At 39.1% G+C, this 16,223-nt stretch overlaps 2 protein-coding genes across 2 annotated transcripts; both read right to left on the minus strand.

Moving 5' to 3' along the window:
- Window positions 1-159: 159 nt before the first annotated feature.
- On the minus strand, window positions 160-1,143 carry LOC122643281. The gene has a single exon (XM_043836918.1). The coding sequence runs from the start codon at window positions 1,141-1,143 to the stop codon at window positions 160-162; it is 984 nt and encodes a 327-aa protein (XP_043692853.1).
- LOC122643282 lies at window positions 1,144-1,695 on the minus strand. Its single transcript, XM_043836919.1, has one exon. The coding sequence runs from the start codon at window positions 1,693-1,695 to the stop codon at window positions 1,144-1,146; it is 552 nt and encodes a 183-aa protein (XP_043692854.1).
- Window positions 1,696-16,223: the final 14,528 nt, after the last annotated feature.

Consider the following 16,223-nt stretch of genomic DNA (forward strand, 5'->3'; position numbering starts at 1 on the left):
CCTTGATGCCCTTTAGGAATGCTGCGTGGCACTCCCTGGCTTTTTTCTGCTCTGTCCGGTACTCCCCTATACCATTAGGGGTGGAAAACTTGACCTTCAGGTGCTTGGTGGAAACTATCGCTCCCAACTCGTTTAGACTTGGTCTGCCTAATATGGCATTTAGGCTGTTGTTGCCCGAACGACCATGAAGTTGACCTTCATGATTTTTTGGTATGGGGTGGTTCCCACTGTCATCAGGAGCTCTACTGACCCTTCAATTGGCACTGGTGTTCCCGAGAATCCGTATAAGGGTGCGGACTCAGGCTTCAGCGTACCGTCCTTGAACCCAAATTGTAGATATGCATCGTAAGATAGCATATCTACGGATGCCCCTGTGTCGACTAAGACCCGATGGAAGGGTCGATTGGCTATAACTGCCTGAACCACGACAGCATCGTCGTGCCACCAGCTCAGCCCCTCCATGTCTCGGTCTGAGAAAGTGATATCGGGCTCCATGCGCGCTTTCTTTTCGAAGATTTTTGGTACTGCCACAAATCTGGCTTTCGCCTTAGCTTGGCGAGTTGACTCTTGCCCTGGTCCTCCTAGGATGGTGAGGATAGATGGGGCTGTGGATGTGTTGGTCTCGTCCTGGTTTCTCCTGACTTCCCGATGATTGTTTCTCTGATCGCTTGGGCGATCCCTATCTCCCCCTCTTCGGGCTTTATCATCTCTTCGCCAGTCATTCCTTGTGGTTTCTCGGCCTCGAGGGTTATCTCTCGCCTCCTTCACGTAATGCCTTAGGTGGCCTTTTTGGATCACGTCTTCTATTTTCCTCTTTAGCTGTCTGCAGTCCTCCGTGTCATGGCCTATCTCTCGGTGGAACTTGTAAAATTTTTTTGGATTCTGATCCTCCGATTTTGAAAACATTGACCAAGGCCGTTGCAGTAGCCCTCGATCCGATACTTCCATCAAGATTTTAGTCTTGGTGGTATTGAGTGGGGTATACTCGGGACTTGAATCCCTCTCTGACCTCGCTCTCTTGTCGTCCCCCTTCTTGTCTTCCTTTTCATTCGTCCTTTTCTTCTCGGTAGCTCTTCCATCCACTACTTTTCTCGCCTTCATGATAGCGAACATGTTGGCATCTTGGTAACAACGATCTAGCATCTATGGCATAGTCGTCACCAGATCTAGTGCCAGTGACTTTACTAGATCGTGGTTGGTGACTCCATTATGCAGGGCGTTAAAAGCCATAGCATCATCCAGGTCCTTAATCTCCAGCCTCTTCGCGTTGAAGTGGGCGATATAATCTCTGATGGACTCATCAGAGCGTTGTTTGATAGCCAACAAATTGGCTGTGGTCTTCTTTTGCTTCACACTGCTCTGGAAGTGGCTGACAAAGGCTTTGGCCAACTCTGTGAAGCTTCGGATCGAGTTAGGCTTTAATTTGGCGAACCACAACGCCGCGGGCCCCTTGAGAGAGGTGGGGAATGATCGACAGGACACCACATCGGACCCACCATAGACTGTCATTATGGCATTGAAGTAGCTGATGTGGTCATTGGGGTCACCTTTCCCATCATAAGCCTCGAACGTGGGGGGTTTAAAACCCTTGGGAAGCTCTTCTCTCATGAGCTCCCTCGTAAAGGGATGTTTGGCCAGCCTAAAGCTTTTGTCTGGGGCTGTCCCCCTTTCCAGGGCCGTAATTTTTGTATTCATCTTCTTGAGCTTACGGTCAAGCTCGCTTTCTTTGACCTGGTTGTTGATGGGGTTCGTGCGTGTATGACGTGCGTTCAACTCATTCCTAAGATTTGGATGGGGTAGCCTTGGTGGGTCTACCCGATTAGTACGTATGTCTGAGGCCCTGGAATGAGTTCTTTCGGATCGACTGTGAGTTCTCTGGCCGGTGGAAATTGATTGATCCTCCACACTCGAGGGCCTATTTCGAGTAGGCAGGTTCCCCGTACACACTGTTCTCGGATGAGGTAGCTCTCGCCTGGATGGGTGTGATGATCCTACTCTACTTCCCGATGCTTGTACGTCGTCTCTCGCTATCCTTGAATTCTCCCGGGCAGTTCTTGGGAGTATATGAGGTTGCAATGGTGCTGATGGTGGTATCGGTGCTGGTGGCAGTCCTGCAGCCGCAGTGGCTGTCCTTAACGCCTGCACCTCCCGAGCTATCTCCCTCAGAATCCCACTTTGGTTTAGAACTTGCAGTTGTAGGTCCTGGATTTGGCTGATATTGGCGGGCGCTCTGGGATCTGTTTCGGGGACAAATCCCTAGGACACCGGTGGAAGAGGTGGCAAAGCCTGAACGCCGCAGCTGGTCTGGCCCAGGTTCTGAGTCGCCGCCGGGTCAGCCTCTAATGTGGCAAAGGGTTGAGTTCTTGCCCTTTCCTCTGCTGTGGGTAACTGAGGGTCGATGGCAGCAGTTGTCATCCACCGTTGTTGGGTCTTCTTTCCCTCATTCCCACTGCCCCGGGTGTTCTTCGTCGTCTAACGAGTCACCGGGTTGTCTATGGCTGATGGGGCTTGAGTATTGGATGGAACGATATTGGGTTCTCCGGCCATGATCTCCAGTTCAGCCAAACGAAGAGTCTAAGACTTTGAGTATTGTATCGTTCCCACAGACGGCGCCAAACTGTTACGTCAAAAATCCTCTAGGAGCGGATCCTTCCTGCAAGATAAGGATTAACAAAGAGTACCGGGCCAGGCCGGCGATCTCACTCCGATGCTTAAGTTAGATCCCTGAGAAATAGTCAAAAAAATTAGGATTCAGATGGCTTAGACGTGTGTTACCTCCCTTATTTAAGGTGGTGGAGAGTCCGAGTTGTGCCGAAATAGGGAAGCTGAAATCCCAGAGTGGAGTGAGACCGTTGGAGAGTGTAATCCGGAGATAATGTTTATCCGTCAATTCCCACGCGCCTGATTAGGCGTGACGTGGGCAAAAGTCTAGGACCATGTCGATCCTTGATAGACTTGGAGTGTCCTACGTAAGCTTCGTAGGATATCTCCCTCGCTGGGCATGTGCAATGACACCTTTGTCCCTCGATCGTCCTCTCGAGCTGGACCTGGATTGCACGATTGCAGTAGCTCATTCTGACCAAGCCGGTATTCTTATCCTAACTGTTTTAAAACCCAAAAAGTTGCCTCAAGTTCAAACTCAGATAAGTAAACTGGAATGATTAGTCTATTTTACAATACAAACTCAATGAATCGTGAAAAAGCATACTCCAACCCCTTGCAATTCAAGAACAACCCCTCCAAGGCAATTAAGACAAGTCAGCCAGGGAGGTGAATGTTACAGCGTGGGAAAGCATTGTTTACCCTGTCAATAATCCATAAAATATATATATATATATACAGCAATTTCAATTGCCATTAGCGGCCCATCATATCCAAAAAAAAAAAAGGTAAATTATACTTCACCCCCTGGTTTTGTAAAAAACTCAAATCACTCCTGGTTTAGACCCCAATATGACAAATTAGTCCATACCGTTAGTTTTATGCTGTTAAGTGATGATGTCAGCCAGTTAAATAATTTAAATCCCTAAACTACCCTTGACCAATGTTGAAGATGAAGGAAGGGTAGTATTGTAAATTTAATTCTAATGTTTTAGTACAAGGGTAAAATAGTCCTTTCACACCAATAACTAATAGCAGACTAACACCGTTACTGTAGAGGGGGTGATTTGAGTTTTTTCAAAAACCAGGGGGTGATCTGAGTTTCATTTGAAAACCAGGGGGTGATGTGTAATTTACCCTATACAACAATTCCATAAGTTTTTCTGGTCATATCCATAAAAAAAAATAAATAAATAAATACAGCAATAATGTTCTCTTCGAACCATATAAAGATCATTTGAATCCCACCAATTCTCTTCAAACCATGCAAAGATCATTTGAATCCCACCAATATTGTTCTCTTTGAACCAAAAAATTTTCTCCACCCACTAAACGAGCTCTTTCCCCCTAGGACCAACATCAATGTAGACAATAGAGTTCTTATCTATCTTCTCCCATACAAGCATCCTCGATAATTCAGTCACCACTCTCCTCTCTAGCCATCTTCTGATAGGCCTTGCACCATATAGCTGAACCCATGGAAAGCAGAATGTATGAGTTTCCAATCTTTAAAAATAAAATTATATTATGTACAACAGCACATTTTCATTCTTTAGAAAAATACTCATTGGGTCAAAGCTTTCTGCAAACACTATGTCAAAGCAACATCTGAGACTGCTAACGCAATACCCCCACCTGTTGTGATGTCATTTTATGAATTTCTTATCACTAGCTCTGAATAATTAAAAAGCTTCACTTTTACCTTTCATTTTACTGTAATGAGACTAGTTGGAGAGGGATGAAAACTTTCTTGAAGGTACCTACGTTTGTCCCCCCCCCCCCCCCCCATCACCCCCAAATGAGGAAGAGGGTTTCTGAAAGGTTTTATTCCATTCCAGTCTGAACACTGAAGTAGTAGTTTCAAATGAGGAAGAGGGCTTCTGAAATCCTGGTTGCTTCTAGGACACCCCTTCCACATAAGAGAATTTTTGTCAAACATTTGGGACACAGTGCTGAGTTTAATGACTACTAAGCTTGATCGGTATACACACCAAACTCGATATGTGAAATCAACACCAACGCTTACAATGAATCCACTTAAAATAAAACAAATTTCTGGAATTAATCAATACAGAAAATTTACCAGAAAGGGAAGGGGAGGCCGGGAGGGGGGAATCAAAGAGATTATGAGCCACAAAAAAAAAAAAGAGAAGAAGGGTTCATGTTAGGAAGAAGGGGAGTCGAAAAGAAAATAAATAAGGAATAAGAATGGGTTTCAACATAAACCAACTCACCATGGCCATTGAAGAAGTGCCAAGGAAGAGAGCCATCTCCAATACGCTCTTTCTGCTTCTCCTCTGTACTTCCTAAGCTCTTTTTCAGTGGAACCGAAAGAGTGTGAATGAAATGGGATTTTTATCTGCTCCATTAACTGACAAGACCGTTGATGGTCACAACGGAAAGTGAAGGTGATAGCTTCGTCGCCTGAAGTTGGAGAATCTATAGTCGTCGCCTGAAGTTGTAGAGGCATGAATCGGTCAAGTCGACTGCAACTCTACTTACCCTCGATTTCTTTGGCGGCTTCACAGGGTGAGATGGGGGTGATCGAGTTAAGGTTGAGAGATTTTGGGGTGAATGAGGCAAATAGGAGAGAGAAATTCACGTACGCAAAAAATAGGAGAGGTTGAATTTGGTCTAACCATGGGTCACTGTTAGGTTTGGTTACAACAACCCAGGTTAGCCTATTGGGTTGGTGTAACCAGGGTTAACTCTTAGTTCAATGGAGGGATTCAAATACAAACAGTTAGATTTGGTTGTGCCACGTTTCGCACTCTCAGGGGGGAAATTACAAGAAATAACAGATTGGGAAATGGAGAGGAGAAAAATCCGGATTGCAGGGAGAAGAAGGGAATAGGGACGGATGGGGTGGCAAGGAGAAGAAGAAGGGGTAGGGTCAGGTGGCCAGGTGGGTTGGCTGGAAAAAGAAGAAGAAGGGGGTGGAGATCCTCTACGACGCGGCTGCCCATAGCGGCCTGAGCGGGGCAGACACAAGGTGCAGTGCAATGACTGTCTTACCCCTACCCGAGTGCCTTGCCCGAGCGGGGATAAGGCGGTCATTGCGCTATGCCCTGTGCCTACTCCACTACACGCCATAGAAGATCTGGATCGGGGTAGAAGTGGGTGGTCTCGTCGGAAAAACCGTGATTGGAGATTGGGAGGTGAGGGTAAAACAGTAAAAAATAGATGAGGGAGGAATATTAAGAATAAAAAGGTGCTTTTTTTGTATAGACTTTGATGAACCAAATTACTATCGACCAGTGAGATGATAACCTATGGCAACATCTAGGATGAGGCCGACCCGAACTGTCTCAAATCATCCGTCTAGGTCATCATACGTGTCAGATGCCAGCTAACCTGAGCCAACTTTCAGACCATTCATTTAGCTCATTACAACTATCAGATTCTAGGTCGACCCGCTACTAGGCTGACCCAAACCGACCTTGATAGATATAATGCGGCACAACAATTCGTGTTCGGCCACGTGTCACTTTCAATTATTCCATAATGCTGGGCCGAACTAATTTACAAAGATTAGGTCGGCAATGAACGATATGAAGAAGAAATTATGAAGTCGAGTATCTATGTTCAGGCCAGTTATACCACAGCTGAGCCGACCACATCAGCTCCCCAAGTCAACGATTAAGTCGAAGGTCAGAATCACTCACCCATATCATGCAACCCTCGTGACTCAAGGTCATGCCTTTTGAATGACTCCCTATGACACATGTCCTCACCAGGAACGTGCCACTTATACAAATAGGAATCGATAACTACGGTCTAGAACCGATGAAGAGCCTATGATGATCTATGAACTCAACCCTATAATAGCCAAGCATCACACAAGTATGGGTATGGACTCTCATCTTTCTCTACTTAGAGATTTATTTGTTGCAAGAGGTCTGACTTAAGCATCGGAGTGATTCTACTAGCTCAGGCCGGCCCTCCATTTCTTAGCTCTGTTCTTCTGTGCAGGTCAGCTTGGCCATAGGAGAGTTCGGATCAGATCTTGCCACAACAAATTTGATGGCACCACTCTCTTAACTTCACAATCTTCACTGGAAGAATAAAAATATTTCGTTAACGATTCAACTTGTGAAAAATGGGCTCGATGATCTGATTCTCTTGGTTGTTAGTTTAAGGTTCCTTTATTCACTCTTCGATCTTGATCAACTTTGAAGAATTGTATCTGTGAAGAGGCTTGTAACCTCTAGAAATCCTAATATTGCTTCAATTATACTCTAGTGAATATTTATGTGCTCTCTTTTGATTTGGATTGGGGAGTTTAAAAGTAAAACGATTATTAATTAAACGAAGTAGCAATTCTGTTAGTCCCCTAAACAATATTTTTGACCCATTTTCCTATGGCTCCGTTTGGTTGCAAGAGGAATTAAAGGGAAGGGAAGGAAAAATTTTCAAACCTAAAAAAAGAAACTTTTGTAATCATTACCCCATGTGATTGTATAAACTACTTAAATTTCTTACCATATCTAGTAAAGATACATTTTACATGTAATATTTATTTTACATTTTAAACCAAAGGGAAATGGATGCAAAGTAAAGTGACATTTAATAATCAAATATGGAATGATTTGGAGTTAGATATATTGTCACATGGTGTCACATGGGGTAATGATTAAAAAAATTCATTTTTAAGTATGAAAATTTCACTTCCCTTCCCTTTAATTCCCCTTGCAACCAAACGGAGCCTATGGCATAAATACAAAATTTTATAAGGTTAGGAGTAGGGGTGTCAATTTCAGGCCCAAACCGGCAGGCCTAGCCGAGTCCAACTGGAGTAGGGGTGTGAATTTCAAAAAATTGGGGTTTTCTTATTGACAACCCTTAAAGTTTCAAACAAATTGTTTTTTTTTTTTTGGTACTTTTAGTATAACACATTTTTTTTCAATGAGGACAATCAATTTTATCGTTTCACATGCGTACTCAAAAAACAAGTAAGAAACTGAGAATTTTTTATAATGACCTAATAATAGGTCACTTTCATATAGTTTTTGAAAACCCCTTTATACTCTTGACTTAAAGAACTTTTAGGAATAAGACAAAACAATCAAAAGAAGGTGTCAAGTATTAAATATATCTAAGAGGTGTTATTAGAACGATCCTTTCAAAATTTAGGATGTTATTATTCCAATGATGGTTTCTTGATTATCGATACTAGTAGCATCCATAGAGAACACCACCCCATCATATAGCTGGATTTTCCCTCACTCAATTAAGTTAAAAAATGTACTTATCGGTCATGTACAACCAAAAATATTATCTGAAAAAAAATATATAAAATAAAATTTATAAATAATTATTATTTTTGAATCAATTTTTTATAGTGAATAAAAATTGATTTTTTTTTTTTTGTATCTAGGTCGTCATGTTACCCTTCAACTCCACTTGCTTAGTTTACCCTTCCAATTCTAGATCAATTTGAGATCACCTAACTGTGTAACAAGATATTTTGTTGGTATATAATTCTAGTGAAAGTTATAAGGTCATGAAATGTGTTATAAGTTTACCCATCCTTACAAAGCATTTTAATTGATATCCTTGTGAGAGTCACTAATTTTATTTCAAAATTAGATATACTCCCTCAATAGATATTGACATAACATAACTATGCTTTAAAAATTACTTTTTGCATATTCACCATCTAATGCCTATACTTTAATATTACATCAAAATCCTCAACCCCAACAAGGCATGGTATTAGATTTTTCCCCAACTACGTAAATGGAAATGTGAAATTGCAACACATCATATTTTAAAAAGAAAAAAAAAAGGAGGTACACATATGCCATTGAGGGGATAATTTAGGTATTTTAAAGAACCAGGAGAGAAGGGGAAAGGAGAGTGGACCTCGGTGCAACGATAAGGTTGCTCCATTGCGACCTAGCGGACAATAGTTCAAGTCGACAAACAGCCTCTTGGGGAAGTGGGGGTAAGGCTATGTACATAATGACCCTTCCTAAACCCGCAGTGGCGAGAGCCTCGTGTGCTAGGTATGTCTAGGAGAGAAGGGAAAAAGAAATATTTTGTAAGAATTTGAATAAATATAGGTGAATCTAAGGGACTGCTAGAAATTTCCACACAAAGGAAAATTTTCTAGTCTAAAAAATGGTAAAAGTATTTATAGTTTCCATGTCTCATATTACTCTTAGCAAATATTTTTTTGGGGGTTTGGTGGAGAGGAGGGTGGGAAGAGGTAAAGTATTTATTCGTAGCCTTCTATGGCTTAATTGAAGGGGTAGGGTATGTCATTGTTTGGGGGAAAATGAAATAAACCATAGCAAGATGTGCCCGCGTTGGGTTTCAGGGTCCTTGTTCTTTACATATTGCCTGACTAGAGCGGCCCATCATCGATTCTGGGCTGACGCTCAGCCCAACCCATATGTAAGATTCGTAATTGGCCTTCCATAAACCTAGACTTTTTCATGAGCCCACCCCATTCAATACCCATGAGCTAAGCAGCTTGAACATAGAATTCAATAAGGTCTTCAACAACCCTTCACTCATTATGCCATGGCTGCTAAGAAGACTCAGGCTTCAGCCGAGGAGGAGGTTGTTAGGGGGTACGGAGGTGAGGGATGGTTTTCAAAAAACTCATTTAAAGATGAGGGAATGGCCTACAACTCTAGAATCACATAGGAGAGAGGTGGATCTTGGAGGTCTTGGTGATGGCCATCCATTGCTGGGAGGAACAATCAGAAGTTGCGATGGTATGGGAGTAGCAGAGAAGCCTCAGGTTGGGAGTGGTCCCCCCTGTTGGAAAAAATGACGAATCGATTTCCCACATGTGTGTAAGTTATAGGGGAAAATACAACAAGCACCATACCAATTGAATAGTAAACATGAATAGGACCCCATCAATAGTAACTATATGGGTCTCACTACAATACAGTCAAAACTTCCACTATCAATAAATGGGATTACAACTTTTGTAGTAATCATTAGAGAATTACAAACTCAAGAAAAGACTCTTCTTGGATAAACACACTACCAAACACAAAAAATCCTTTCTCTCTTTGAAGAAATCTCTCTATAGGCTCTCTCTTTCTCTCTGAAAGAACTCACTCTCTCATGTTCTATATTTCTTGTTGTGTTCTTTGAAGCCTGGTGTGTGTAGAACTACGGGTGTCAAACGGTGCAGTTTTAATTATACGGCATGGTTCTAGTAAGTTTCACATTTTGCAAGGTAGAAATAAAAATCGCACTAGATAAGAATCACCCAAAATAAAAATCATTTTATATGTGGTGCAGTTTTAGATGTTTCTACTCGGTTTTTGTTATCCAGTTCACATCCGGTTTTACCTTTGTACCCTTTAATTCTATTTTCCATTTCCTTGTTCTATTGGAGAAATCATATTGTTTCATACACATCTACCTCTGGACAAAATTTACTTAAACATGTTGGTTGCAATGATATTTTTAAGTGATTTACTCAAGGCCACAAAGTACCACAAGGGAAGCCAATCTGAGGACATCACCAATCCGTACCCCAATCAATTCATTAACAAAGTCCACTAAGACATGCTCGTTGCAATGATATTTTAGAGTGATTACCAGAACCCTTTGTCCCTTCATGAGGGGCATAGAAGTCTCTCGCGCACAAGGAGATGCTGCTGCTGGATGTCACGGTTCTAGGGCGCCATGATCCTTCTTTCTGGAACAATCAAGGGCACTGACTGACTGCATCAATCATCACTCAGTCCGGATCTAATTCCTCTCCCGGGTTTGATCAACAGTCTGTCAACTTCCTTACTATGATTTGCATCAATAAAGAGAATTACCAGTATTCGTCGATAGTTACAACAACAAATATTTTATTAGGTAACTGCTTTCTTTTTCATCTTTTTGCTCTTTAGATCGTTTTCTGCTAGAAATAGAGAGAGTATTCCAAACCTTTCGAGCAGAATACGCCAACTTGAGCAATGCTGAAGTCAACCCTTTTGTGATGACCATACGTATGTCACTCTCCAACAAGGCCTACTCTATTTAATTTACATAATAACTCCGGGCACTCAAACTAAAATTCCAAAAAAATCTAGGTAAGGAGTCCTAATAGTGCTTAAACTTTTTATAAAGCAAATCAGAATATTCTTAATCGCGATTTTCTACCTGGTTTTCATTTAGTTAACCAATGGTTTTCTGGTTTTGATCCAAACCAAACCGATAATAGAACCTATGAAATCAAAGTTGCGTTGTTTTTTATGGTGCGGTTTGGTTCAGTAGTAAATGGTTAGTTTTGGTTCCGATAATTGGTTTCGGTTCCATTTTGACACTCTTATGTAGAACCCTTCCTTATCACCACTTTATATAGGTGAACCAAGGACGGGTGCCTAGCTTTGAATTCTCTGTCCCTTCCTTAACATTTTCTTTGATGGTGAGTGGTAGTTGGAGGTTATGTTGACAATGGCATGCTCCTCTTTCCCTTCTCAATTATTTTTCTCGTCTTTTCTCCTTTAATTTCTATCTTTGAATACTTTATCCAAACTTCAATACATCCCGACTCTAGGAGATGGTGAGGTGAGCCCTTGTTTTGTATTCTTCATTTCAATTAATGTTTTCAACCTATTTTAACTTACCTTATTCATGGTTGATGCATGTGAGGGAGAGATAATGTTCTCTCGCTGGTCCCATCTTGTGAGGAGGACCCCAACAAACTCCCTCTTTGACTCATAAGGAGGAATCTCTCATAGTTTGTCATGTCAACATCTCTGTATCCATACACAGGTTCTTCACCATGACAATCACCAATCTTCTCACATTGTAGGAGTGCCCACCACATCTTACCAATACTACAAAATGGTTCTTTTGCTTCAATAGACGATTTATATATTTCATTATTCACCTTGCGCATCCACAACATGTGCTTCATTTTGTATACACCACCGTCAATGTATATACAATTATGTAAACCACTTGAGCAATTTTGTGCAACGCTAGTCTCTCGAACAAACAACTTTCGATCGTGGTATAGATCCAACTTTGCACTGATCACTTGTACTTGGCCATGCAGCTACTCCACTTGCACAACTTCAATGTTCATCGATATTCTGGTTTACCTTCATGTACTGATATGGTGGAACTCTGGTAGGCTGGTATCATCATCACCATCACACCATCTAGATCCCATCAACTTATTGTACATCTCTCCTATCATATTTTCCATAGAAGAAGGATAAAAACAAATGAGACATTAATATGAACACACTGTTGAGGAGGTGTGTCAAGAACTAGATTAACATCGCTGTTTGAGTAGACAGCAGTGGTGGTGCTATTTTCATTTGTCTTCTTCTCTTGCTCCTTTCTTTATGTATCTCTTTTTAGCTTTCTGCACTCCCTCTTCATATGTCCCTCCTATTTGCAGTAGTGATATGTAATTCCTTTCCTTGGTTAGTTTGTTATCCTCCCCTGGTTCTCTGTAACAAGTGTCTCTTGTTGAGGTATGTTCAAGGATCCCCTTCTTGGCTCTTCATTTAAGAGACTTCCTGTCATTTGACTCATTGTGAGTTCCCGTCAAGTGGCAAATTACTAAGAGACACCACCAATGTCTCCTATCTATCGGGTAACAAATCGAGAAGTAACAAGGCCTGCAATTTAGTGTCAAACACTATTTTCATTAAGAAAGCAGGTGCACAATGCTTTGTGCCTCATTCAAATGTTCTAAAACTGAGCTTCCTTCTCTGTTCTTCATGTTCACAATTTTCCATATCAAGAAATCTTTGTTTTTGGCTGTCTTTCTTTCGTATGGGTCTTCAAGTTTCTTCCTTAGTGAATATGTCTACGTCTCTGTGCATACATGGTGGAAAACAGTGTCGTAAAGAAATATTATCGGATAAATCTAACAACTTTTCAATCAAGAATCTTCCATTCAGCATTAGACATTTTTTCTGGTTTTGCCGCATCACCCTGTATGGGTGCTTACAAGTCTCTATAGTAAAGCAAATCCTCCATCTTCGCTTCCAGATCATCCCGTTGCCTCCATTCAAGCTGACCATCCTTGTTTAAGTAGTTCCCTCCATCGCCATTACACACAATCACACAAACTAGGCTCTGATACCACTTGTCGAAAAAAACGACAATCCGAATTCCCATCTGTGTGTAAGTTATAGCGAAAAATGCAACCACTATACACATGAATAAACATGAGTAGTACCTTATGAATTGTAACGGGTCTCACTACAATGCAAAATTTTTAACATAAAAAACCCGCTTCAACAAGAGAAGGGAAAAAACCTGGGACCTCGTCCAGTCAAAACTTCCACTATCAACAAATGAGATTGCAACTTCTCTAGTAATCATTAGAGGATTACAAATTCAATATTAATAGATTTTTTTTAGATAAACAAGCTATCAGACACAAACAAGAATCCTTTCTCTCTTTTAAGAGCTCTCTCTCTCTCTCTCTCTCTCTCTCTCTCTCTCTCTCTCTCTGTAAAAGAACTCACTCACTCAAGTTCTCTATTTCTTATTGTGTTCTTTGAAGTCCAGTGTGTAGAACACTTCCTTATCATCCTTTATATAGGTAAACCAAAGAGGGGTACCTAGCTTTGTATTCTCCGCCCTTCCTTCACGTTTTTTCTAATGGTGGGTGGTAGTTGAAGGTTGTGCCTACAATGGCGTGCTCCTCCCTCCCTTCTCAATTCTTCTTCTTGTTTCTTGTTCTTTAATTTTTGTCTTTGAATACTTTATTCAAACTTCAATGCATGTCGACTTGAGGAGGTGTTGAGGTGAGTCTTTGTTTCGTATTCTTCATTTCAATTAATGCTTGCAGTCTATTTTGACTTTCCTCCCAAAAATCATAATGGGAAGAAGGCCAAATTAATTCGATCAAATTCTCGCCTACTCCAATGACCAGAGTTACTAGGAGTAAGCCCAAGTGGCTTTATTTTGGGCTCTCTGTCTCTTTTGTTAAAGAATAAGAAATTGTAGTGGTAAGGGACTAAGGGGTTAGTAGGGTGTGGTCCTTTGACCAGTCCTCTAAGTCGGTTAGGTTCCCTCAGGTAGGATAGGAGTATGGCTATTTTGAGCTAGCTCGGTCCTTGAGTCTTCTTTGGATTTCTCAACCAGCTTGAATCGGCTGTAGGGATAGGCCGTTGATTTTGTTGTGGGGTTCTCTCGATTTATTTTATTTTAGGACCAAGTTTTCCTCCACCCGTAGTGAATGAGAATCCATTCACCACCGATGTGGGATGCGCGGGAGAGGGCATTGCGAGGGTTTTTGGGAAATACTAATACCCTATAAAGGTTTGTGAACCCTAAAATGGTGGGTGAACCATCCTCTATGGTTGGAGGAAAAATTTCCCCTTTTTTATTTATTTTTTCTATTCTTTCCTCCATTTGGAGGGGGGGGGGGAATTAAGTGCTTCGTTGAATATATTTTAATCACAAAAATAAAAGAAAAGAAAAACAGGAGAGAGTTGTATTTATATAAGTTTAATTAAACTGTTTATATGGTACTTATCTCCAAGTTTGTATTTTCAAGATTCTATACATGATATATTAATTAACATCGGCATTTTGCCATCCAAATAAAGGCTAACAGAAGAAAAAAAAAAATGGAAAATTTTTATAATTGTGTTTGCAAACCCCTTCTTAAGTTATCCACATTGAGGCTTCGTGCCTGCAATTCTCCCTGGTTCTGATACAAAGACATGAGCTTTTGGCTCAACACTTCACATTGCAATACTTGAGTTTCAGTCACCTATTAAATCAAATCAACAAAGGAAACAACATATAAGAAAAATACTCAATCCTTGTGCACAAATTTTGTAAACAAATACATGAGAAAAAATAGATGCAAAAAAAGAGGTGCTTTTGTATAGATTTGATGGCAGCACTCTCTTAACTTCACAATCTTCAGTGAAAGATAAAAATGTTTGACTAGTGATTCAACTTGTGAAAATATGAGCTAGATGATCTGGTTCTCTTGGTTTTAAGGTTTCCTTTTATTCACCCTAGATCTTGATCAACTTTTAGAAACTCTATCTGTGAATATGCTTGTAATCTCTAGAAATCCCAAATATGCTCTCATGTAGGCTCAGTAAATATTTATGTGCTCTCAGTTTAATTATCTAGTATGGATTAGGGACCTCAAAAGAAAACTAATTAATTAATTAATTAAATGAAGTATAAATTTCTATTATTCCCCTAAATATATTCTTGTTTACCCAAATTTTCCTATGACTGCTTTTGTTTCACCTTAAAATATTTTATGAGATTTTTTGAAAATTAATACAAAGTTGTATAAAAATTAGAAATGATGAAAATGTTTTACTGAAATGTAATACGAAAAGTTCAAAAAATAACATCTATTTCAAAAGTTGGGATTTTCTTATTGACTCCCCTTATAGTGTCAAATAATTTGTAATCTTAATTTTTTCATATATATATATATATACTAGTAAGAATGCACGTGTGACCATACATGGATTCTAAGTAGAGATATTAGAGAGTGAAACTAATAAAATCAAAATTTACTCAATAATATATGCACTTGTATACTTTTGTTACGTTGTAAACAATGATAGAGAGATAGAGAGATAGATAGAGACATATATAGATAGATATAGTTTTAGATATACTTTTTCTCCCATTTTTTCTCAATTTTGAAACCATGAATTTTAATTAAAAACAAACATAAAAATGAATATTTTTAAATTTAAATAATAATAAATATTATTAATTAAAATTAATTATTAATACTAAGGTTACCCAAGATTAAGAAATTATAAAAAAAATGACCTATAGATTAAGAATAGAAAATTGAAATTTTAGATAAGAATGAAAGATAAAAGTGGTAATTGAAAGATTTGCTTTAAATAATAATAAATATTATTAATATTAATATTAATTAAAAATAATAATTAATATTAAGGGTACCTAAGATTATAAAATTATAAGAAAGAATGACATAAAGATTAAGATTTGAATAGTGAAATTTTAGATAAGAATGAAGGGTAGAATAGGGAACTGAAAGATTTGCCACTAATTAAAAACAATATTTAATACTAAGGGTACCAAAGATTATGAAATTATAAAAAGGAATGACCTATAGATTAAGAATAGAAAATTGGAATTTTAGATAAGAATGAAGGATAAAAGAGGTAATTGAAAGATTTGCTTTAAATAATAATAAATATTATTAATATTAATATTAATTAAAAACAGTAATTTATACTAAGGGTACCTAAGATTATAAAATTATAAGAAAGAATGACATAAAGATTAAGATTTGAATAATGGAATTTTAGATAATAATGAAGGGTAGAATAGGTAACTGAAAGATTTGCCACAACATGCTTATATGTAATAGTATGAATTAAAAATAGTAATTAATACTAAGGGTACCTAAGATTATGAAATTATAAGAAAGAATGACATAAAAATTAAGATTTGAATAACAGAATTTTAGATAATAATGAAGGGTAGAATAGGTAACTGAAAGATTTGCCACAACGTGCTTTTATATAATAGTATGATATATATATTTTCTCCAGGAGGAAAAATTATGTCATTTCAATGTGTACTCGAAAATGTGTAAGAAACTGACAAATCTTGATAATGATATAATAATATGCTAGTTTCAAATAATTTTTTGAAAACCTATTTTC

This window comes from Telopea speciosissima, chromosome 10, assembly GCF_018873765.1.
Source record: "Telopea speciosissima isolate NSW1024214 ecotype Mountain lineage chromosome 10, Tspe_v1, whole genome shotgun sequence".
NCBI classification, from domain to species: Eukaryota; Viridiplantae; Streptophyta; class Magnoliopsida; order Proteales; family Proteaceae; genus Telopea; species Telopea speciosissima.

Excerpts from the sequence above, each read along its gene's own strand:
- LOC122643281 (XM_043836918.1), bottom strand. The coding sequence starts at position 1,143 with ATGCTAGATCGTTGTTACCAAGATGCCAACATGTTCGCTATCATGAAG.
- LOC122643282 (XM_043836919.1), bottom strand. The coding sequence starts at position 1,695 with ATGAATACAAAAATTACGGCCCTGGAAAGGGGGACAGCCCCAGACAAA.